The sequence below is a fragment of the Lithobates pipiens genome, unplaced genomic scaffold (genome assembly GCF_037356315.1).
Source record: "Lithobates pipiens isolate NorthernLeopardFrog02 unplaced genomic scaffold, aLitPip1_a1.2 Scaffold_8, whole genome shotgun sequence".
NCBI classification, from domain to species: Eukaryota; Metazoa; Chordata; class Amphibia; order Anura; family Ranidae; genus Lithobates; species Lithobates pipiens.
The window spans coordinates 148,645,432-148,668,715 of NW_027507903.1; the positions used below are offsets into that span (position 1 = coordinate 148,645,432).

The 23,284-nt window shown below is 38.6% G+C and overlaps 1 protein-coding gene across 6 annotated transcripts in view; it reads right to left on the reverse strand.

Moving 5' to 3' along the window:
• The window catches only part of SFMBT2 (Scm like with four mbt domains 2), a 267,599-nt gene that overhangs the window by 59,068 nt on the left and 185,247 nt on the right, over positions 1-23,284 (reverse strand). For all 6 annotated transcript variants that reach the window (XM_077469284.1, XM_077469285.1, XM_077469283.1 and 3 more), the window contains 5 exons: positions 19,069-19,170; positions 16,157-16,304; positions 14,283-14,365; positions 5,313-5,439; positions 3,092-3,205 (listed from right to left, as the gene is read on the reverse strand). In XM_077469284.1, coding sequence (XP_077325410.1) covers positions 3,092-3,205; positions 5,313-5,439; positions 14,283-14,365; positions 16,157-16,304; positions 19,069-19,170 — 574 coding nt within the window. The remainder of the gene's footprint in view (positions 1-3,091; positions 3,206-5,312; positions 5,440-14,282; positions 14,366-16,156; positions 16,305-19,068; positions 19,171-23,284) is intronic.

Sequence of the window (23,284 nt, forward strand, 5' to 3'; positions counted from 1 at the left end):
TTCTAAATACCTATATTATATTATATAGCAGGATTATATATTCCTAATGTAAACTTTAAATGCATTCAAACTCAGATCTGAGCATGCTTTCCAGCTAGCTATAAATTATATATCATTACTGCTTGCAATTTGTTTTTCCATCGTTTTAATCAATAATAAGCTCTTTAGTATGACATTTGGGAACTTGCAGCAGCCATTAGTTATAGATAAAATTAATGTGTAAGGTTTAATTGCTGATGGTAGGTGGGATATGAAATAGCCTCTCTTGTTGCTTATTAGCAATTCATTTCATATCTAAAGGAGGGACATATGTTATGTATGCTCTTAATAGGTCAACAATTACCTTAATTGTGTGTGTGGAGGTCATGGGATGCTTGAGTGCATGCATAATGAAATGCCTAAACTCGCAGAATAGCTTGCGATCTCTAATTATGCCATATGAATCATTCGCTGAAAACACTGAACAGTGTATCTGATTACATAACAGCTTCAGGAGCTCCTGCCAATATGAAATTGTCCCTTTTGCTCAGATCAGATGGTCTTGCCAGTCTGTTTCTGTTGACAGTGAAAAATCTGGGTGCTTTACTGCCACTTACAGGAGTGACTGGAAAAGCTTTAATTGGCTGCAGTGCCATGTAATTTATATCCGAGCATGAGATCCAAATGTGAGATCTGTGTAATGCTCCATTTAACTTATGTTTAATGGCTTAGTAATAAATGCAAGGGAAAAAGACATATTTCAAACATGCACAGTTTGTAAAGCCTTGCGCGTTTTCGCTAGGCATGAATGTGTTTTAATGCCTGGGAATCTCACACTAGGATTAGCTTATATTCGGGCGTGTTCCAGTTACAAGGTCTAGCAGAAAACCCTATTGGTGCAAGTGAGGAATGTGGAACTCTTGTTACAGTTCTCACACAATGTGTTTCCTCCCTTTTAGGGGCCAGCAATTAGTCGCACGGGTTTTAAAGATGAGAAATACGATGAAAGATGAACAGAACAGGTGTGAGATGCATGTCTGTCCAAGCAGCCTACTAGACTGCCGGCTACACCAAGACACAATATTTCAATTACAGGAAAAATTAGATAAAAGACAAAAAACAAATAGTTAAATAAAACAATTCTAAAATATTCATTTGAATTGCTGGGGAAAATACTACACGTTGCAGATAGGATTTCAAACTGGCCACATTGTACCTGCATTTTTTGCTCTGAAATTGAATTGAACATTGAGAGCAATGGATGGATAGTGAAGGGGGCAGGGAGTGATTAACACTGAGCTTAACACTTGTCACAAAGATTTTTCGGCATCTAATTCCATCAGTTACCAACCATGTCATCAGTCTTTCCTTCATGATACATGGGAACAGTTCTTGTGTGTGTGCGTGAAATGAAATATCGGGGGGTGGGAGTCACTGCTGCATTGAATTTGGGATGAAGGTCTGTTTACCTTTGGCTATATTACTGCGGTTGCTTAGAGCTTTTCTCCTGACATATCTGTATGGGAAACAGCATGCTGCTGCTCCTTATACTATACTATGAAACATGTTCATTAGTGCAGAAAATGGAACAAGCAAGACCATTCTACAACTCACTAGAGCAATTAGTTTCAATCAGGAATTAATCTGTACCTTTTATAATGTAATTATTATTTTTTACGCCCTGGTGATACTTTACAAAAGTTTACAATGCATGTGGCAACTAAGCAACTGACTAACATTACATCATGTGGTATCAAGAGGCACTGCCATCTGCTCTCATAGTAATACGTTCATCTAAAACAGCTTTTCTCAACCTTTTTACCCCAGAGTAACCCCTAAAATATGAGTACTCAACCTGTGGCCCTCCAGCTGTTGCAGAACTACAAGTCTCATCATGCCTCTGCCTCCCTGCTGGGAAAAGTCAGTGATTATTGTTAGCAGCTATAGAAGCTGAGACCTGAGTGGAGGAAATGGACACCGCTCTACACAATCTCATAGGGAAACATGCATAGCTGTGTATGTCAATCCCAGGCTGTGTTTTGGGGCTTCCAATCCTCCTCCCTTCCCATCCCCCTCGTCCCCCTAGATCAGTGATTCTCAACTAGGGTTCCTTTCAGAGGTTGCTAGGGGTTCCTTCAGCAATGGGCAATTTCTGCCTCTCAGATAAGTTCCCACTCACACCATTGATCTTTTTAGCTATCTGTAAGGAGGTAATTCTTCCCAATGACCACAAGTGTAAGGACCATTCTTCCCACTGACCATCACACTAATGTATCATGAGTTATAGATTTCTCATTTTTAGCAGGGGTTCCCCGAGACCGGAGAACTATTTCAAGGGTTCCTCTGTGTTGAAAAGGTTGAGAAAGGCTGCCCTAGATACCTATTAGAAGTGACTCATGCAGACATAAATCATACTAGGTGCTTTGGATCAAGGGAAGTATATACTATAGAAGGATATGCTTTGCTCATTTTTCATGTCTGAGGTTTACAACCACTTTAAATCTATCAGTAGAAAAGCTAGTGATTTTACTTAAAAAAAAAAAAAAGAAAAGCTAATGAAACCTCTTGTAAACTTACCCATAGAGAAGCAGATCCCTCACCAAGAATAACTGACAGTTGGACATGCTACCTTCCCTAAATTGCCGCATTGACAGGACTGGATGTGATCTTTTATCGTACCATAAGGATGATGTACTGTGTGAAATACTAATTTACTTGGCTCTATAAAAAGGGGTTGATTGGTGCCAGCTGGCACAATGGGCTTTCAATTAGTTGGAAAATCTCTATTTGCAGTACCAAAGTACTGCTGTCGATTGGAAGCAATTGCTGTTCCGCCCTGGGGAAATTCTGCAGAGTAATCCTTACCCATCGGTTAAATCTAACATAAAGATGGCTAAGAAAAATGTTTTAAACCTTTGTACAATAAATACCTTCAAGAAATCTGGAACAGCAAATATGTAAAAAAATAAACGTTAGGTCAAAAATGTATTTCATGTAAGCTGGTTTGATGTCTAAATTTCAGTGCAATATTTGAAATGTATATGCTAGAATCAGTGACAAACATATATTCAAGACCATCTTGGTTATTTTTGGTATAGTATACAAGACTTACCAGTTGCTCTGTGTGGTGTACTTAGGGGGTAGGAATTAGCTTCGCACCATCCTACAGGGAAAATATTCACTGATTCCACATCAATGATATATTCTTGAGGTGGCTGTTGTAGACCTGAGATAAATGTTAAATGGGTGTGTACAGTTAATGACAGATATTTCTTGTAATCAGTGTTGATTACACCAATTATTCATTATATTCATGGGATAGAAAAGCATATATCACTAAACAAACTTCAAGGTATTGTTATTGGCTCTAAGAACACATCCAGACTACACAGAGGAAGATAAACACCATGGGGTTGATTTAGGATGGCCATACATGGTTCGAATTTTGGGTGGTTCAGCAGGAACCAGCCGAGATTTGAACCATAAATGTGCAGGCTGAATGTACCAAGTTCATCAATCGATTGCCCCCGCAAGCTGAAGACAATTGCTGATTCCCCTGTCAACACGGTCTGTGTTGATGGGGAAATTGTGTGAATTTCTTTCCTGTAACCCATGGTTGCAGGAAAGAAATTTGCACTCTGAATGGCTGGCCTTACTAAAACTGGAGAAAAAAATATGGTGCAGCTCTGTATAGAAATCAACTTCTATTTTTTTTTTTTTCATCAAAGCTTAATTGAATAAGCTTATGTTAGAGAAAGTAAGTCCTAAAAGTCGCACATTTCAGCAAAACACTGTAAGGAAGTGTATGACAGCCTTAGCCAGGGCTCCAACCTGGCCATGCCCCCCAGCCTGAGCTGAGGCCGTCATACACTTCCTTACAGGGTTTTACGACTTGTGCGACTTTTAGGACTTCCTTTCCCTTCTACATGTTTGGAGCTGGGACGAGCTCTGTCCTTGTTGGAGGAGCTGGTGGAGCCTTGAGCAGCACCTGACATTTCTGTTATGGGTCACAAGCTGAAGTAAGAAGCTGATTGGCTACCATGCACAGCTGCACCAGATTCTGCACCCTTCAATTTTAGTAAATCAACCCCCATTCGTTGTCCCTGGGATTAATATTAACTGTTTAATACTGGTTTGATGGTAAAAGTATCCTTATGTGGAAACCTCCAGATAACTGCTACTTTAAAATACTTGTTTAGCAGTGATAATAAATGCTAGTGAGTGCCCACCGGTGCATTTTAGAGACTTCTTCCCATTTTCAGCAAGCACCAGATTTAGGTGATCCTCTGCACTAATCGGAATATCGGGGTGGAGTCTGGGTGGTTGTAATGCCATGGGGTAGTAATGCTTTACTTTTGAATAAAACAAAAGAAGAATACCAGGTTATACCATTATTCCAGGCAAAAAACAAAAAACAAAAACAAATACACATACAAGAGCTATTTTACCTGCAAATAGCTTTGTATTTTTGCCCATTCAGATTTACACAGCCTTTTTAGGCCAGCCATACATGGAACCAGCCGAGATTCGAACAGTTAATGGGCAAACTGAATGTGCTCAGTTGATAAATCAACTTGGGTACAACCAGTATGCTGGAGTCTCTTGCGATTAACATTATTGGTTGCTATAGCCAATAGCAATAATCACTGCCTTTTCCCAGCAGCGTCCCCTGCCTTTTCCCCCCTGCCGGGAGAAGACAATTACTGTCTGTGTTGATGGGGGAACTGTTGCAAATTTCTTTCCCGCAACCCATGGTTGCAGGAAAGAAATCTGCACTGTGTATGGCCAGCATTAGTCAGTACAGGCAGTGAGCTGATTTTTTTCTACTGCAGTAAAACAATACATCTTGGTCGATGCCCTTTCTCGGCTTGTGACAATGAAGGTGATAATGAAGGGTCACACTGAACAGGCTGATGTGAAAAGAGATTCAAAGACTGTTTGTAAAATAGCTTTACATTTTATATTTTTAAAGAATACATCACTAAATTTGATATTCCGTTTTATATAAGTATGGATCTCAGCTTTAACACTGAACATTTGCACAGAAATATTCAGATTTTTACATGAAAATTTAGTGCATGCATTTACTAGTTCCATTTTTGATAATAGTTTCCTATTTTTAAATCTAAGATCAAAGAAGATTTTTATTACAGCAGATACAGCTCTTTTTTTATACACCAACAATTGTGAAATATAATAGCCACAACTTCCTTTTCCTTTTCTGATGTAATTTGTTGGATAAATGATCTTCATACCAAAAGGCATTCTTGTGTACATAAGTGTGTGTGCCTATAAAATACAATTCAAACAGCAAACAAACTGACATTTCGTACCTTCAAGATGGAGCCATAGTAATCTCCCTTTTACTTTGGTCACAGATGCAACACAGATTTCTGAGGGATTATTTGGGTTAACAGCCTCCAGCTTCATGCTTTTTGTGAAACCACGAGAGTTGGATGTCTGAAACCAAGGCAATGACAAAGTAAATTCCAAATGCAAAGTATAATATATATGAAAAGGAATATCCATATCTTAAAATGTAGCTTTATTGTAGGAGTGGCAAGAGGTACTTTTCTACGAATGTCTGCTATTCTGAAAGCAATAATACAATAATTATACAAATGTTTTTATTGTCTCTCTTTCATGCTCTATATGCTCCAAATGTCCAGATCTGTGAGATTTGGAGATGTGTTTAAAAATCAGGGTTAATTATTTCTTTAAGAGGATATCTTGACCCAAGAACAACATGTATTATATTGCAGCTTGCTAGTCCTTAGATGTGGTGGCTGCTAGGGATGAGCGTTGGGTTGGGACCAAACCCATGTTCAGTGTGAATTTTACATATCTGGAGTTCAGTGAACAAACTAAATGGGTGTTTGGCCAAGCCAAACATGCAACTGCAGCAGGATGTGAACCATTTACCACAAATACTAAATATGGCGGCTTTCTGCACAGGCTAATAGTTTGGGGGTCGGTGTGTTTTTTCGGTGGGTTGGTTGGTGTTATTCATTTTGATTGATGTAGATCTACATTGCTGGATGATGCAATTGACAATGGATTTACATCACAGGACATTTTTGGGAATTTGTTTTAATAAAAGATTCGTCAAAGTGGGGGGACATTTGGATAGGAGGGGGCAGATATTTGGGGGGTCAACTTATTTTAAAATGGGACTTTCAGTTGCTGTCAAGCCCCTGATCTGCAGTCACTGACAACCACAAGGCAAGGGTTGTGAAAACAAAGTGCTTAGCGAGGAGGAAGCCGCCTAGCAAGGTGCCTTCCACATGTTGAGGATATGTGGCCTGGTATGGTTCAGGAGGTAGAGGGCTGCATGCTCGTCCCCCATTTCCTGGTTTGCCACTCTGCATGCTCGTCCCCCATTTCCTGGTCTGCCACTCTGCATGCTCATCCCCCATTTCCTGGTCTGCCACTCTGCATGCTTGTCCCCCATTTCCTGGTCTGCCACTCTGCATGCTTGTCCCCTATTTCCTGGTCTGCCACTCTGCATGCTTGTCCCCCATTTTCTGCTCTGCCACTCTGCATGCTCGTCCCCCATTTCCTGGTCTGCCACTCTGCATGCTCTGATGGGAACATTTACCAGCAAACTGAACAACTTTTTTTTGTAAGTTTCAGTTTTGCTGTATGATGTATACATCTTATGAATGTGCAACTTTACAGGCAGGTTTCGGGCATCCCCCAGGCATGGTTTATATATATATATATATATATATATATATATATATATATATATATATATATATATATATATATATATTAATGCTGCCCTTTAAGCATTATAATTGATATTGCTTAAAATATTTTTTTTTATGTTATTTGACCATTCCTGTATCCCTACAAGCCTAAAAAATAGGTATTAATGATTTTTAAGATTCAGCTGCCATTGTTTTTAAAGAGGGTTTGGATTTGCCAAATGTACCTAACCTGGGTCTTTGGCTCATAACTAGTGGCTGCTGTGGTTTTCTTTTTACCAGCAAGTACAGAAAATACTTTATGAGTTTGCCAGAAATGCAGTACCATTGTCAATTTATGTGAGCTGCACTGAAAGCACAAACAATTGTCTTCCTTCTGTAAACTACTAATCCTTCCACTTCCCATGTGATGGGGTTGAAGAGAGGAATGTTCAAAGTTCAGCCTGGGAGGCAACCACCTACATATGATAAAGTGAAGGAATAAGCATAGCCAAACATATAGATAGTATATGTGTTGTTCACATGGATACCAGGAAAAGAAACAAAAAACAAAAAAATTTGCCACCTCATGCAAGGACCGATAAGCTGCAGCATATTACAAGTTTGTTCGATTTATATGTTTAAATATCAGGATGTCCAGGCCTGTATGTCTAATCTTTCCTACTTTAGGAGAGTCTGAAAAAAATACGATGAGAATACGTGAGCTGTTGTCAGGAAGTCTTTAAAGGGGTTTTAAACCTTGGAGGTTTTTCACCTCAATGCATATGCACTGAGGTGAAAAACCTCCTGTAATGCTGAAGCACCCCCAAGCCCCTGTTTTACTTACCTGTACCCCCTCTATCTTGTCCCGAGGATGAGCACCCCAGAAAAAGCCGGTGTCTCGGTTCCTGATTGGATGGATTGATAGCAGCACAGCCATTGGCTCCCGCTGCTGTCAATCAAATCTGTCATACATTCGGTTTCTATGGACACCAAATGAAAAACTCGGGAGCGTACCCGCGAAGTAACCTCCCAGGAGAGCGCTTCTCCCAGAGGGTTATCTAATGTGGGGAGGAGCTGTGAGAGCCGCCGGAGGAGCCCAGAAGAGGATGTTCGGGGCCACTCTGCACAAAACAAGCTGTACAGTGGAGGTAAGTATGAAGTGTTTGTTATTTTTCTTCTTTAAAACTAAGCTTTAGTGTCACTTTAATGCTTTAAATATCATAGGCGTGCGCACAGGGTGTGCCTGGGCCCACCCTAATCACCCCATGTGGTGCAGATTACCTTTAGACCTCTAATATTTCAACATAGACCCCTAAAGGCTCCTAAAAAGATTAAAAGATAAAGCAAAAAATTGTAAAAAATAAAAACTACTGCAAGAAATCTCTTCCCTACTGACACCGTTCATTGCTCTGCTGACACCGTCAGTGCACATACATACACATGAGTTTTGGCGTGCACACCCTAATGCAATAGGCTGCGCAAACCTATGTAACATATACAGTATAGACAATCAGAAATACAGTATGTGATATCATGACTTGCAAAATTCAAAACCTGAGTGCAAGTTGTAGAGGTTTTCTGAGTAAATCATACAAACACTTTCAGTAAATTGCTAAGGGTTAATATTGTGGTCAAAAGTGTTTCACACTTGTTTTTGATATATTACTTCTTTACAACTATTCCCACTGCTCAAAGTGGCCCTGTTGCCACAGGACTTGCAAACTAAACACAGCCTGTAAAAGAAGAGCATCTATAGTTAGTGTTTTCAAATGCCTGCAATTTGCTGCTCCCCGGTCCCTGCAGGTATTTTTACACTTTTGGATGGGTTGAACACCTGTTTCCTCCACCACAAGGTGTGGTTCCTCCCACAAGCTAGTACATCCTGTAGTGAAATACAAGCTGCAGTGGTTGAGAGGCAGAAAAGGCCAGAGTTTGAAGACATATAGTATGCTGCAGGAGAGCTGATAGATGTCCTTCTTTTACAGCCATTGCATATTTTACAGGCTTGCCTTTCAATTACACAGAGGTCAGCCTATAGACTGCAAGCTACTGTAAGATCCTATTGTATGCTGACTTATTAATTTAATGTACTTATCCTTAATCAATTTTATGGGGAGAAAAACGTAGGAAGTGGATAGAGCACCTGTCAGGTTTTTGTTTTGCTGTCTTTTTTGTAACTTCTTGTCCAAGTGACACAACAGCAAATGAGGAGAATTCACTTTCAATGAAAATGGTCGCTAGGACCACTGTCCCATTCTATCCAAAACTAAAAAAAAAAATGTTTGAGCTAGACTAGACTTGTGCACAACGGAAAATTTAATTTAGTTTTGTTTCGTTTTAATTGATGAAATACATAATTTTGTTCTCTTATATTCGTTATGTTACGTTAATTCGTTTTTGGATAATTCATTGTTTCTCTAGGGTGTCGGTATTCGTTATACCGAATCGATTCAATTTGTATGTATATCGATTAGTTTCAATATTTATGTATGTATATATATTCGTGATAATAATTCATAGTTTGGAAAGTGGTTTTGTTTCTTGAATCCATTAACACACACAATGACAATATCTCTTCTCCTATGCTCAAATACAATACAACACCCTTCTCACTCAGTTCTCAGGGATGCACTTTGCCAGTAATCCAACCTTCAGCACAAAATTAACCAGCTGACTGTAAGTTCTGGTTCACGCAGGGGCGGGTTCAAAGTCGCCCGACTCTGAAGACTTCAGCACGGCCTGCAAAACGACTTCTGTATAAAAGTCAATGCAAGCAGCTTTAAAGTTGCCCCAAAGTAGTACAGGAACCTTTTTCTAAGTCAGAGCAACTTGAGTCACTCCTATTAGAACGGTTTCATTGCAATGGATGGAGCGTGACTTGTCTGGCGGCTAAGTCACCTGACAGGTCACCTCTGTGTGAACCGGCACTAAGATTTACTCTGAGTTCACCTATTGTTTCATTAGACCTTTAACGTATCATGTCAAATTCATTCATTATTTTCACTATAATTCCTTTCCTTTTAGTTGAATTTTTTTTTTCTTGGCATATTTGGAGACAAAGATGCAAAATTCGGCCAAATTTCAATTGCACATGTCTAGGCTAGACCTACAGTATATTTTATGCAAAGAAGCAATACAATGTTATGTACAAATACAGTTAAAAAAAATCTGCTTTTGTCAAGGTTGCTATATACTCCCTGCTACTTCAATATAATTTTACAAGATAAACTGATTTGTTCTATCTGACAGAATCATAGCATATAAGCTACACTGGAAACTCGGTTTATTATAATAAGAAAGGTGGCCTCTTTATTTTACAGGTACCTGAAATTCCTGTACCTGTATTACTGTGGAATTTACTGCACTGATAACTTCTAGCAGAAAACAGATTTACAATATAAGTACTGAGCTTTGAATGCAGATTCTTTACTAAGGCATGAGGAAGCAAAACAAGGGGAAATTCCTATTTGAAAATGCTATGGGTGTTATGCAAAGCTTAGCATTACTAAGACAAATCACGTAGAGCAAACAAAAATGGGATCAAACAGAATGTAAACATAAAATTATGCTTCCTTGAGCACAGTTTAGTAAATCAACAAGTTTTTCTTATCAAACCAACCTATTTTCATAGGACTATGTTGTACATTCTAATTACAGACAACTGGACTCAAACGATGATCAAATTATTAAATGTGGCTTTGCATCTGAATATATAACGCAGTGTTTCTCAACTTTTTTCAGTCAAGGCACCCTTTAAAATTATGGACAGTCTCGAGACACCCCATTCTAAAATGTAAAAAACTATTCTAATAATTTTACATAATGCAGCAACATGCACATGTAGACCACCCAACATTAGAGGTGATTTATTCTTCCCAAGCAAATACACTTTTGTTCACTGGTACTGACTATTATTCCAATGTTTCTCTTCTCACTCAATTTCTCTCCATCAGTCTGCTAATGTAACAACAGTGATGATGGAGAGAGGCAGAGGAGGGTCAAACAAGGATGCCGTGGAGGCGACAGACATCCTCCTTATTAACTGATGACATCATTGGTTGTTTGGATGTCAGTGTCTAAAAAATTGTAATGGTGCATAATGAAAACCTGTGGCTTTGTGTAACTAAAAGGCAGGCTTGATCCACCTGCTGGCTTGTATACAATTTTTGATCAATTTTTAGGTATTTTGCCAAGGCACCCAGGTTAAAAAATGCTGCTATAGCATATCAGGATCAGCGTTAAAGCAAAATAAATCCACCAAATTACAAATCAGAACACAGTGTGGGGTGGGATTTACTAAAACTGGTGCACACAGAATCTGATGCAGCTGTGCATAGTAACCAATCAGCTTCTAACTTCAGCTTTTCAGTTAGAGCCGGTTCACACAGGGGCAACACGACTTCCAGCGCGACTTCGGGAGGCAACTTGGACATGACATGAGTATGAATCACAGCACGACTTGAGGCAACTTACAAGGCAACTTGAAGTTGCCTCCAGGACAGAAGACTTTGGCAGTGGCCAATCACATAATAATTAGCTCTGTGAGATGGAGGGGTTTGCCTAGAAAACTATTTTTACTTCCTGGAAAGTTGCTTCAGTTAAGACAGGGGATCCGACATGGAGGCAACTTCCATTGAAATCAGTGGGTACAAGTCGCCTAGAAGTCAGATTGAAGTCTTACAGGAACCTTTTCTGAAGTCGGAGCAACTTCAGTAGTGTAAATTAAGACGGCTCCATTCACTTCCATTGTTTTTCTCAACCGTGCGACTTGGGGTGACTTGGGGCGACTTGAAGTCGGATGCCAGGTCACCCCTGTGTGAACCAGCTCTTAAGTTTTGACAATAAAACCTGGAAGCTGTTTGGTTACTATGCACAGCTGCACCAGATTCTGTGGTGCATCAGTTTTAGCAAATGTCCCCTAATGAGACTCAAATTTCAGCACTAGCCATAAGCCATCTATATTTTGAGGCTTTCAGCTCTAGAATGAATGAATATGAAATGTATTTATTATACAATCTGAAGTGTGGGACTCTATGGGATTCCCACATGCAAGTGCTCATGCTCTGATTGTTTAACCATTGCAGCCAATCATACGCAACACTAAAACTGGTTAAAACTCCAAAGGAGGCAAAATGTAACAACAAGACCCAGCTGGGTAGCTTTGCCAAAAAGTATAAACAGACCAATTTACCTTATGTGTTATGTTGCACAGCAAAAGAAAAATGTTTTTTTTTTTTCTTGCAAAGCCTGTTTTACCATGATATACTGCATTGCAACATCCTGTTGTGCAAAGAATTAAATAGTGTAAAGTTACAAAAAGTTTAAGAGCTAAAAAAATTAAATAATAATAAGCAAGATATGCAATGTGCTGTAAGAATGCATCATGAAATGATCCACAATGCATCACACCAGTGCGTGTTCTCTGCACCATAATTTGCATCCACTGGTGTAAATGAACTAGGAAAGCCTGAAGATGAAAAAAATTATAAAAATGTATAGTACATCCGCATTCAGGAAATGATGTCACACACACACACACACAATGCCTAGCTTTCATATATGCTGTTCTAGCCTATTTCTCTCATGACTACCCCTCACTTGCTAGCGAAGAAGGAAAGGAGTGACATCTCACTGGTCAAGCTAGGAAGGGTGACTCCCTGAAAATGTAGGTGGTCTGTTAGCAATCCTGTTGCTGGCGAGGATCATGTAAGAGACGCTCTGTAAAATAAAGCCTACAGAACTTTACTTTAAATTTGGAACGATTTTGTTTTAGATGTTAGCAATTACGTCATTCTTTAGAATGGCATTACACATATAATCCAAAACAACACCCATGTAATTACAGAGAATAAATCATATAACAATTGCCTTTTAAAAGGGTGGATATCAAATCATTGCTCTTTCATGTATTTTAACAAGATTATGTTTCAGAATTAATTAAAATTATTTACTATTACACACAGACTAAAGACATTTCATTTGTTTGTATTAAAAAGAAAAAAAATGTAAGGTTCATGCAAAAACAAGCTTATTAGAATATCATTCATGACATTTTGTAACCTATACCATACAAAAAAAAATATTTCTTTTAGCCAACAGGCTGCTGAAAATAAAATTGTACTTGCAAGAGAGTTAGACAGGCCATACATGGTGCAAATTATTTCCTTCAACAATGGGTTGCAGGAAAGAAGTTCACATGATTCCCCCATCAGCACAGACAGTGCTGACAGTGGAATCCCTCCTACAGAGCTATTGTCTGCTCCCAGTGGGGGCAGGCAGGGGAAGACATCCCCAACAGGAGAAGAGAGTGATTATCTCAAATAGCTATAGCAGCTGCTAGCGATAACTGCAAGAGAATCCGGCAGGCTGGTTGTACCCAAGTTTATCGATCAATCAACTTGGTACATTCAGCCTGCCCATTAGCTGTTTGAATCTCGGACAGTTCCTGCTGAAGCGGCTGATATTCCAACTGTGTATGGCCAGCCTTAGGAGATATCCAAGAGGGGATACACCCTTCTGAAGTCCTAAAGGGATTAGTTTCACCTGTGTTTAAAATAAAAATGCAATGGAACGAATGAGGGTGCTGCTAGTGCTGACCTCTGTCTAAAAAATGCTAGTTGCCTGACTTTCCATTGGCATTGACCTGAAACATATATGTACATCAATATACACAGAAAGAGTGTGGAGACATTATCACCATACTTGTTTGTTGTCAATGGCTCAAATTACTGAAACAAAAGGTCAGCATAACAGTCAAGCAACTTGGTATGAGATTTCACCAATGGTAGATTTTTTTCTTTCATTACAGGTTTCCTTAAAGAACATTGACCAATCTGGGCATTTTCAATAAACAGAACAAGGTGCAGATTGCAGTAACATATTCCAAACAAGCAAAAATCCCTTTACCAAATTCAAAATGTGCAAATTTTCAAACCGCAATGATGAATACCAAATATGATAATTATTATTATTGTTATTATAAAAGATCTATATAGCTCCAACAGTTTGCACAACACATTACAAAAAAGTACACAACCAAAGGCAAAAGGAGTTAGGAGTGTTTTGCTGGGATGGGAGAGCTAGAGAGCAGGAAGTCTTGGAGGTAGCAAAGAACATGTTTTAGGCAATATTTTGAGATGAGTTTGGTGAAGTAGCTTGGGCATTGTTGTGGATAGCTATGCATATTGTTACTAGTAATTTGAATTTTATTTGTTGAATGAGTAGAAGCCATTGGAATGCTTGGCAGAGAGGGGTAGTTGATATTGAGCTGTTGGTAAAGTGGATGAGTGTGGCAGCAACATCCATGAGAGACTAAAGATGGGATGCAAATTTTGAATTCTCAAAATTTTCCTCCTTCCTTATCCGAATGAACTCAATTCTAATCGTGAATGCAATATTTAAATATCCTAGTGGTGTCATATGTTGAGGATGTGAAAATGGCAATATCCAACTTGTTTGTCATAGGCACGAAACCCGCATAGGTTTTCTAAATAAGACCATGAATGTTAAGTGCAGTGACCCTTGAAAATAATCTCTCTCTTCATATGTTGTTCTGAATGGGCCTGTATATGACAGAAGTTAAACGGTTAGACCAAATAGTTGGTAGCTTACATTTCTGAAAGATGTGTTAGGTGCTGCCTCTGCTCCACACTGCTTCTGGTAATCTGCCCAGTCAAAATCCTGCTCTGGATACCCTACAAACAGAAAAGATTAAAGGGTCTGTTCACATATCTGAAATGAAAAACGTCACTAATACAATAACCACTGTGCCCTAACATTACCTCTTTTTGCACTTTTGTACATTTTTGAAGTGTTTCATTCTATTGATTTCAATAAAACAATGCAGCAAACATATAAGAAAAAAACTATATTTTCTTTTCACTAGGCTGAACATGCACTGTCAAGCAATCCCGAATTGCCCTAAACTATTATATGTTAATTTCCCAAGGTCCTTCTCTCCTGCAGACTCTTCTTTAAATAAATAAGATATAATAATATAAAAAATGGCATGCCACAGACAAAACATTTAATGTGTTTTGTGTGCTAAGTTGTTGTGTCTGAGCATGTACTGACTTTTGGGTTTGCTTTGTGTATATACTTGTATACCTTCAATGTTTTGAAATTACTATAACCCCTCTTTAGCGGTTGGAATACTTTGATGTGCTTCTGCCACCCACCTTCTATTATTTAAATTTTTATCAGTTTAGTCTTCCTGCTTATGTAATTCCCTCCTCCAATAAATACCAATTTTGTTTGAAAAATACACTTTTAGGCAAGCGCATCTGTACAATTTTGAAGTAAACAGCTCCCTGCAGACGATCTAGGGGACAATGTCTTGTAGGGGTATAATAAAATCCAAAGACTAGTGGTCTGTATATCCTGGAGGGAGTTATAATTCAAGCTAATCCATAGAGCCTTCTTCCCTTTCCTGTTGACAAAAAAAATCAGCAGGCCGTCATCTGCCCTATGCTCAACGCTAACCAGCCATCACGTTTTCATCATTTTTGGTCAAATCCCTCAGTCTCTGCTTTCTGGGAGCAAGTAATTGCTTATGTATACAGGATAAACTCATACCTACTCCTGCAAGTAGTCATATTAACAAATCACAAGGCAGTCTGCATTGGGTTCATATTCGTTTGCATGTAGCTCGCAGAGCCAAGAGATTTCCACTGCAGCACCAACTATTAATCACAGATATCAAATCTGTTAGGTGGGGGGCGCACATTTAAAAAAGTGGAACCTGTTTTTTGGTTGTAACATTAGCTTTAGGATATTCACAAATCTTTATTTACTTTTGTAATTTTAAAATTAAAAGAAAGTGATGTACACAGATGCTAATCCTCCTTTATTTGTGGAGCCCCAACTGTAGTTTTTCCATAATTTTTTCTGTTAATGCAATAATAATTTTCATGAAATGTTCACAATTATGCTGAGCTAGTTAGGAATCCATGGCAGCACAGTATATGCAATCACATCTTGAGACTACGAATCATTGTGAGTGCTCTTGAGAGCTTTTCCAATCCAAAGTATATAATTAATCAAAGTTAAGGTAGCTGCTCTAAATTTGTCACTTCCATTTATCTCTTCGGTTTCTTGAGTGGGATTCCATTTCTCTGAACTTGTGCTTACATCATTTTGTGATACTGAAAAGGTTGTGGCATCAGTGGGTTTGAGAGATCAACAAATCATTTTTAACCTCAAAAACTGATTTTGGTTTCTGTTTTTCAGGTCCAAAAAGTCTGCACTACTGATTACTATATGTGGAAAATACTGTATATCATTTAATTAATGTTATATGTGACCATACAAATAACTGTTATAAATATAATTAAAGATGATTAGTCATTATTGAATTTCCATAATATTCAGGCATAAATTTAATCAAATGACACTTATAAATATATTTCTATATGTTATTGCTCAAAGTAAAGCACTTATGACAATGTGTGGAGTCCAGACTAATAGAACAGAATGGCACTACATACCTTTAGGAGGTGTGAGATTTACTCCATTTATAAGGCACCATTGTACAGGCAAAAGTCCCAATGAATCAGCATGGCAAAGCATTGACACGTTTTTTGCTTCTGGTCTCAAATCATCAATAGTCACTTGGAAATAAAGGTTGTTAAAAACCTAAAATTCAGATTGTACAGCCAATTAGTGAATATTCTATACATCAGCAGTAATACCGAGCAGACGCAAGGTACTTACACTTAAAACAGACATGTTTATAAAACATCACAAAATGTCCTACAACGTGCAACATTGTTTTAAATATGAGTTTATTCTATGGGAAGTGCAACACCCTGCAGATATTTTAAGCAATAAACATGCAAAAATCCACCGGTGTTTCTCAGTACAGTGAAAACATTTTGGGTCTGTATCATTCCTAAAGAAGCTAAGGGAGATACAGATGACGTTCCAAGTAGCACATATGATCTCTGCCTGGATGCCCCGTGCATTGTCTGGCTCTTGGTGCTTTTTGGCAGTTGCGTGGAAGGTTGGAGAGATCACATTTTCACTTGTGATACTATGGGGTTGATTTATTAAAGGAAAATAGACTGTGCACTTTGGAAATGCAGTTGCACTCATTTTACCCACAGCTTAGTGAAAGTGGTGAAGCTCTCCTAATTTCCATCATCCAATCATGTGCAAGTAAAAATGTTTTTTTTTTTATCTCCTTGCATCTGATTGGGTATTCTTCACAAAGTGAAGCTTCACTGCAGTCACTGGGGAAATGAGTGCAACTGCACTTCCAAACTACACAGTCTATTTGCATTTAGTAAATCAACATTATCTCTCTATTGATCATCTGTCTGATGACTACATGCAGTTGTGAGCAGCGAATAGGGTAGCTCTTAATTTTGTAGTAATTCCGAAATATGCCAAAATAAAAGACTATAATTTGCACTACCTAATGTCCTATTTTAGCTACAACCACTCACTTTACACCATCAGAGAAAGCTGGAGTGGTTGTACAGGCATACCCCACTTTTAAGTACACAATGGAGTTTATTTACTAAAGCTGGAAAGTGCAAAATCAGGCTTCCTTCTGCATAGAAACCAATGAGCTTCCAGGTTTTATTACCAAAGCTTAATTGAACAAGCTGAGGTTAAAAGCTCATTGGTTTCTATGCAGAAGTGAGCCTGATTTTGCACTTTCCAACTTTAGTAAATAAACCCCATTGTGTACTTAAAAGTGGGGTATGCCTGTATATCTTTCAGGCCATCTCCTTTTCCATTGTCAGCCATAATCTGCACTGTTCTGCAGTAGAAAAAGAAATGGGCTGAAATACATACAAACATTTCAGCTTTCTCTGGTGTCCAGTGAGCTTATCTTCTAGACACAGTACTTCAGTAGTAAAGTTATTCTGAAAGATCGCCATGCAACACACAATACACTGTTGCTTAAAAATACAGTGAAGACACAGGGCACTAAAGATTCTCAATGCTAAAACACTGACATGTTCCTTTGTAAAAATAATTTGCTAAAATTCTATAAGCACAGTGCAACCTAAAGAGAACAGAAATTAGATTACATTTGCACTTTGCCATTATAGTTGAACTCCTTAAAGTAACTACTTCATGTCAAATGATTGATGAAATAACATTCTAAATTAAGTGCTGGCACAACTTTTATTAGATATTTATGTGTGTGGGAATGGTGCTGTATCAATAAAAATACCATTGGAGGGTCTCATCCCTGAACTGAAACTTAAATGCAAAAATACACTATATTGTCAAAAGTATTGGGACACCTGCCTTTACACGCACTCTGTAGGGTTCAATATTGATTTGCAGCTCTAACAGCTTCAACTCTTCTGGGAAGGCTTTCCACAAGGTTTAGGAGTGTGTCTATGGGAATATTTGATCATTCTTCCAGAAGCGTATTTTTGAGGTCAGGCACTAATTCATCCCAAAGGTGTTCTGGTCAAGTTCCTCCACCCCAAACTAACTATTCCATGTCTTTATGGCCTTGCTATGGACCTTGCTTAGTGCACTGGCCAAAATAATTTGGTGGAGAGGGGGCATTATGGTGTGGGGTTGTTTTTTAGAGTTTGGACCCTTAATTCCAGTGAAGGGAATTCTTAAGGTGTCAGCATACCAAGACATTTTTGACAATTTCATGCTCCCAACTTTGTGGGAACAGTTTGGAGATGGCCCCTTCCTGTTAAAACATGACTGTTCACCACTGCACAAAGCAAGGTCCATAAAGACATGGATCATATTATGTAGGTTGACACATTTTGCTGAAAAATCTGCTTCCTCAGGACCTCAAATCTTGTGTATAAGTACAACTGGATACTGGAATAACTCTAGAGATTAGAATACATATGTCACATACAAGCCACATAATATAATCTGTGAGGACTGCCATGCCATACATCCTTCACTTTCATTAGTGGAAGTCAAGTGGTAATATTGGTGTCCATGTACAAATGATGTATGCTTTTATCTAGATTTTAATTGGATGAAATAAAGATTTGTATATTTTTTTTATATATTTTGGAGTTTTTATTTGTCCATTGGAGGGGTATTTAAAGTCCCATCATATATATTTTTGCATTTATGAAACAACTTTCAACTTTTACAAGCTCACAGGACCCCTAAAAATGCCGGGAGCAATAATATGCAAATACCATATTGTTTGGCAAATATCAGTGCCTGGCCTATTGCTTTCTACTCCTCCTCCATGGGGTGTTTTCAAAAAATCTGAATGGCTTTGAGATTCAAGACCTTTTTTACATGAACACCTCACACAAAGTGGTAAAATGGATGCCTTTTACTTTTTATTTTAAACATAAATGTAAATCAGATGGTTCTTTTGTGAATTTCAAAATAAGCAGCTTCAATGAAGAGCGTGCCATTTATATACACTGTTGTCAGTCACACTTACCTTGGTCACAGTTGCAGGACGAATATGACAAGGCTCAGTTGGGTCCACTGCCTCTACTTTCATCCCAGTAGTAAAGGAATGGCTCCGTAGGTCAGCATGATCCTTCATAAAAATATAAATTCCACAAATTCAAATTATCTTCATAAACAAGAAAAATCTTTCATGATTGTCACAAACATAGGGTTTACTAAATGCAAATACACTGTTGACTTTGCAAGTGAAGTTGCAGTCTGCAAGGGAATTTTCCCCAGAGCTTAGTGAATGTGGTGAAGCTTCGCTTTGCAAAGCACACCCAATCACGTGCAAGGAAAATAATAAATAGCATTTATACATGCACATGATTGGATGATGGAAGTCAGCAGAGTTTCACTTCATTCAATAAGCTTTAGGGATAATTTCCTTGCAGAATGCAACTGTGTGTGCATAGTGAACAGACTATTTTCCTTCAGTAAATCCATCCCATAGTGTTATTTCAGTGTTAAATTTATAATTAAAAGCTTCCGCAGGATCAAGGGACCCTTTACAGTCCACATGATCTGCACATCCCAAACCCTTAGTTTTAAGATTTTGGTGATAACCCTTCATTCCATCCATTTCCCTCAATCCATAAACCCATGTGTCAAGGGCCTTGTGGGGACATCAAGGATAAAGAGATGTTACCAACACAGGAGCTCAGAATTCCAACAACGCAACTGTGGTATCAGATATAGATAGTTTGGTAAGTAGAATGAAAACCTGCATGTGTGCTTTGATTTGGTTATTGTTGCCTTGAAATAGAGACACTGCATTGGCCAAAAATGTTGGCATTGACTTTGTGACATGAGGCTTTCAGAATAATTTGGCTCTACAGTTCAACACACTACTGGTGTCATCTGTTGCATCATTTCAATCAGTCACCAATAACACTGGTCAGATAGGCTGGATAGAATGCAGTTCACAGAAATGCTGTTTAATACATGTTTAGAATAGCATTTCTAACATGTTTTCCTTCACCATCAGTCACTCACAGGCAAAAAGTGAAAAAAAAATATGCAAATGTTTGCTCTTACTCAGTGCTCCTAGTTGAACACCTTAAAAAAAAGAAAAAACAAAACAAAAATAGTAATTCAGTTCCTACAACTAATATTTTTATCTGGACACATTTCCAAATGAGTTCCAATCAAAGAAAGAGAGATTTGTAGCAGGAAGCTGATCAAAGAGCAAGTTACGGAGCAGAACATTTGAAGACGTTATCTCATCTCTATTGTCCAGCTTAGAGCCTGCCCTGCAGAACAAGTCAGCTGTCAATCTATGTAATTGCATTCCTGTGCTAGATTCTTTTTTACTATGCAGAGAATTATGAGGTTAATGTGTTTACTGGTGTTTTCTTATAATCCACATCACTTCTGTGAAAAAAATACTCATTTCAGAACCTGAGAAAACCATATATCCATGTAATGACTCCCATATTTACTGTTAAACACAGACATCAGCAGAGCAGAAAAAAAGAGACATGAAGGTAAAATGTAAAACCACAAGTGTTCTGTTAGCTTACTTAACTGCCATTTTAATGGTAATGCAAAGCAGACTAAAAGTAAATTCAAACTAGTTGTAAAGAAAGTCGCAAAATGTAAATGGCAGTATTTCAAGAGGGTAATAAATGAAAATAAACAAAATCTGTATGAGTGTAACACTTTTTCATTCTGTAGGTAATTATTTTTGCATATCTTATACTTTATAGGAATTAACTGTATATGGTTGATTGATTTTTAAACTGATCATGAACATAGGTCTATTCCAACCCTGTGGCGGGTGAGAATCCCATTAGCTGGGAACTTTCTTGGGCACCCTGAGACCAGGCTCTCTCCTGGTTTCTTGGCTCCTCCATTCTCCTACACACGAATGAAAAGTGTCTGGTAAACAGAGATTACCATGCTGAAGCAGCCATTGATAAATGTATCTTTCTCATGATTTCACCTTCTCATATGATTACTTCTAGTAATAGGTTTACATTAGACATGAATTTGTCATACTTCTTCTATGCTACACAGACAGTACAACCATCATAGAAACTAATGTAAAGTGCCTGTAAACAGCCTTACATATACCCAGTGAAGTGGCCAGCCTCAGGTGATACATAGAGATGAAACAAACCTTACTGCTAAGTTGTACCTGTTTATCTGCAGTCCTTACTTCTCTACAGCCTTCTGAAACACAAATATCAAAGGCTATTTTTTAGCTCCAGCAGCTGGGGCTGGAGATCTGATGTCACACACTGCACTGCATTAAGAGCTGAGTGTAATCTGAGACCTGTGTGGAGGGAAAGGAAGCATCCCCCTGTACACAGTCTCATAAGGAAACATGCACAGCCAAAGCTGTCAATCACCTTCTGCGTGCTGCAGGGGGGTGGGGCTGTCTACTGAGATTCTGTGCTGTCCAGATAACCTGTCAGAAGTGAGTAATGCAGATAGCAGAGGGAAGAGAAAAGAGACATAAACCACACTTGGTGCTTTGGATTGAGGCTAGTATGCGCTATAAAGGTATATACTTTGTTCATTTTTTATTTCAGAGGTTTACAACCAGTTTACATTTCTCTTATTTAGGTGTAAAGCACAGTCACCTGCATGTGCCTGTGCAAAATTTGTCTCCCAAACCTTCCTATTACTGCTGAATACCAGTGGGTTCCAAAAGTCACAGAGAAGTAGTGTCTGAACTTTCTGCTAAACCATGCCACCCAAATATAACTATTGGTCTATCATTATTATATGGGGCCTCACCAACAGGTACATGCAGGAGGCAAGAAGGTTTAGGTAAGTTTTGGTATTATCCAGCAGCCTCAGAACTGTGCCTGTCAATGGACTGGAATGGCCTGGCATTTGACTTTGACAAGATGGTTTACGGGAAGATGAAGATATCTTTAGGTATTTTTAGGTATGAGCACTTTATACCTGCACTCATTTTTGTGACATGTTCCCGTTAAAGCTATAGAAAGGTAGGCCAAAAGAAACCATATACATACATACAATAGATATACTGTACATACAAGAAATATTCTGTAAACACAAGCACATCACTACTTTCTTCACAGATCCAAAAAAACACTGTTTATTTTAATCGAATTTAAAAGGGAAACCCCAGGCCTATTTTTAAGTATGTTTGGCCTCATGTCTCACTGCATTCTTAAGAAAATCCTTTCTTGTGAATTGTTGCAGAGTTTTTTACCTGGGGATTCTGCCAGTAATCGCACTTCCTGCGCAGGCTGAAAACTATAGGCCACTGGAGTTCATTTACTAAACACTAATAGGCTGTTCGCTTTGTATTGGAAAGTTGTATTGTGCGAGGGAATTTCCCCACAGTTTAGTGAATGTGGTTAACCCCTTGAAGCCAATGCCTCCCAGTCCTTTAAGGGGTTTAAGATACCGGGAGGTGGGGTGGGGTTTATGATCATGTGACTACTGTGATTGGCTGTCACAGTGCTCACATGACCGTATAGCTCCCGATCACAACAAATGATTGGGGGCTTTCCGTTAGCCACCATTAACGGGAGCACAAAGGGCCTGGTATGGACTGGGGGGATCCCAAGACATTTTTTTCTTCATATTTTCAATAGCCGGGTGGCGGAAATTGTTTTTTTTACTTTAGAAATGTAATTTTTGCGGTAGCATGTTTTTTGCATGCTACAGATGTGCCATTTTGCAGGCACATTAAGGGGACCCCCCGGCACTATATTTAAAGGAATTCTCCATTTTTATTGTTGCACTTTAGGCATCATTAAAATCGTTGCCCCTGAAAAAACATTGTTTTAAAAAAAATTATTGATACATATCCCCCAGGGCAGTACCCAGACCCCCATACCCCTTTTACGGCCAATTACTTGCATATATGCCTTCAAAATGAGCACTGTTGATTTCTCCTGTTTGGCTCCCATAGACTTCAATGGGGTTTGCCGTTCGGGTTAGAACATTTGCAGCAGAACTCCCAAACAGGATGGTGTTCGGCCCATCCCTAATGGACATCATCAGAGCTACCCCTCATTCAGTAAGGTCTGTGACATTCCCATGCACAGTGGAACTTCTCTTGCACAGTTAGTAGTCTATTTGCATTTAGTAAATCAACCACTAGAAGCAGCATAGTCAGTCTTCTCTGTGCACTTCTTTGGTTATTGAGCTGCCTTTTTAGGTCTATTAAACAGGCAGCCCAATGACTAACTGAAGGAGCACTCATAGCAGGCTGACAA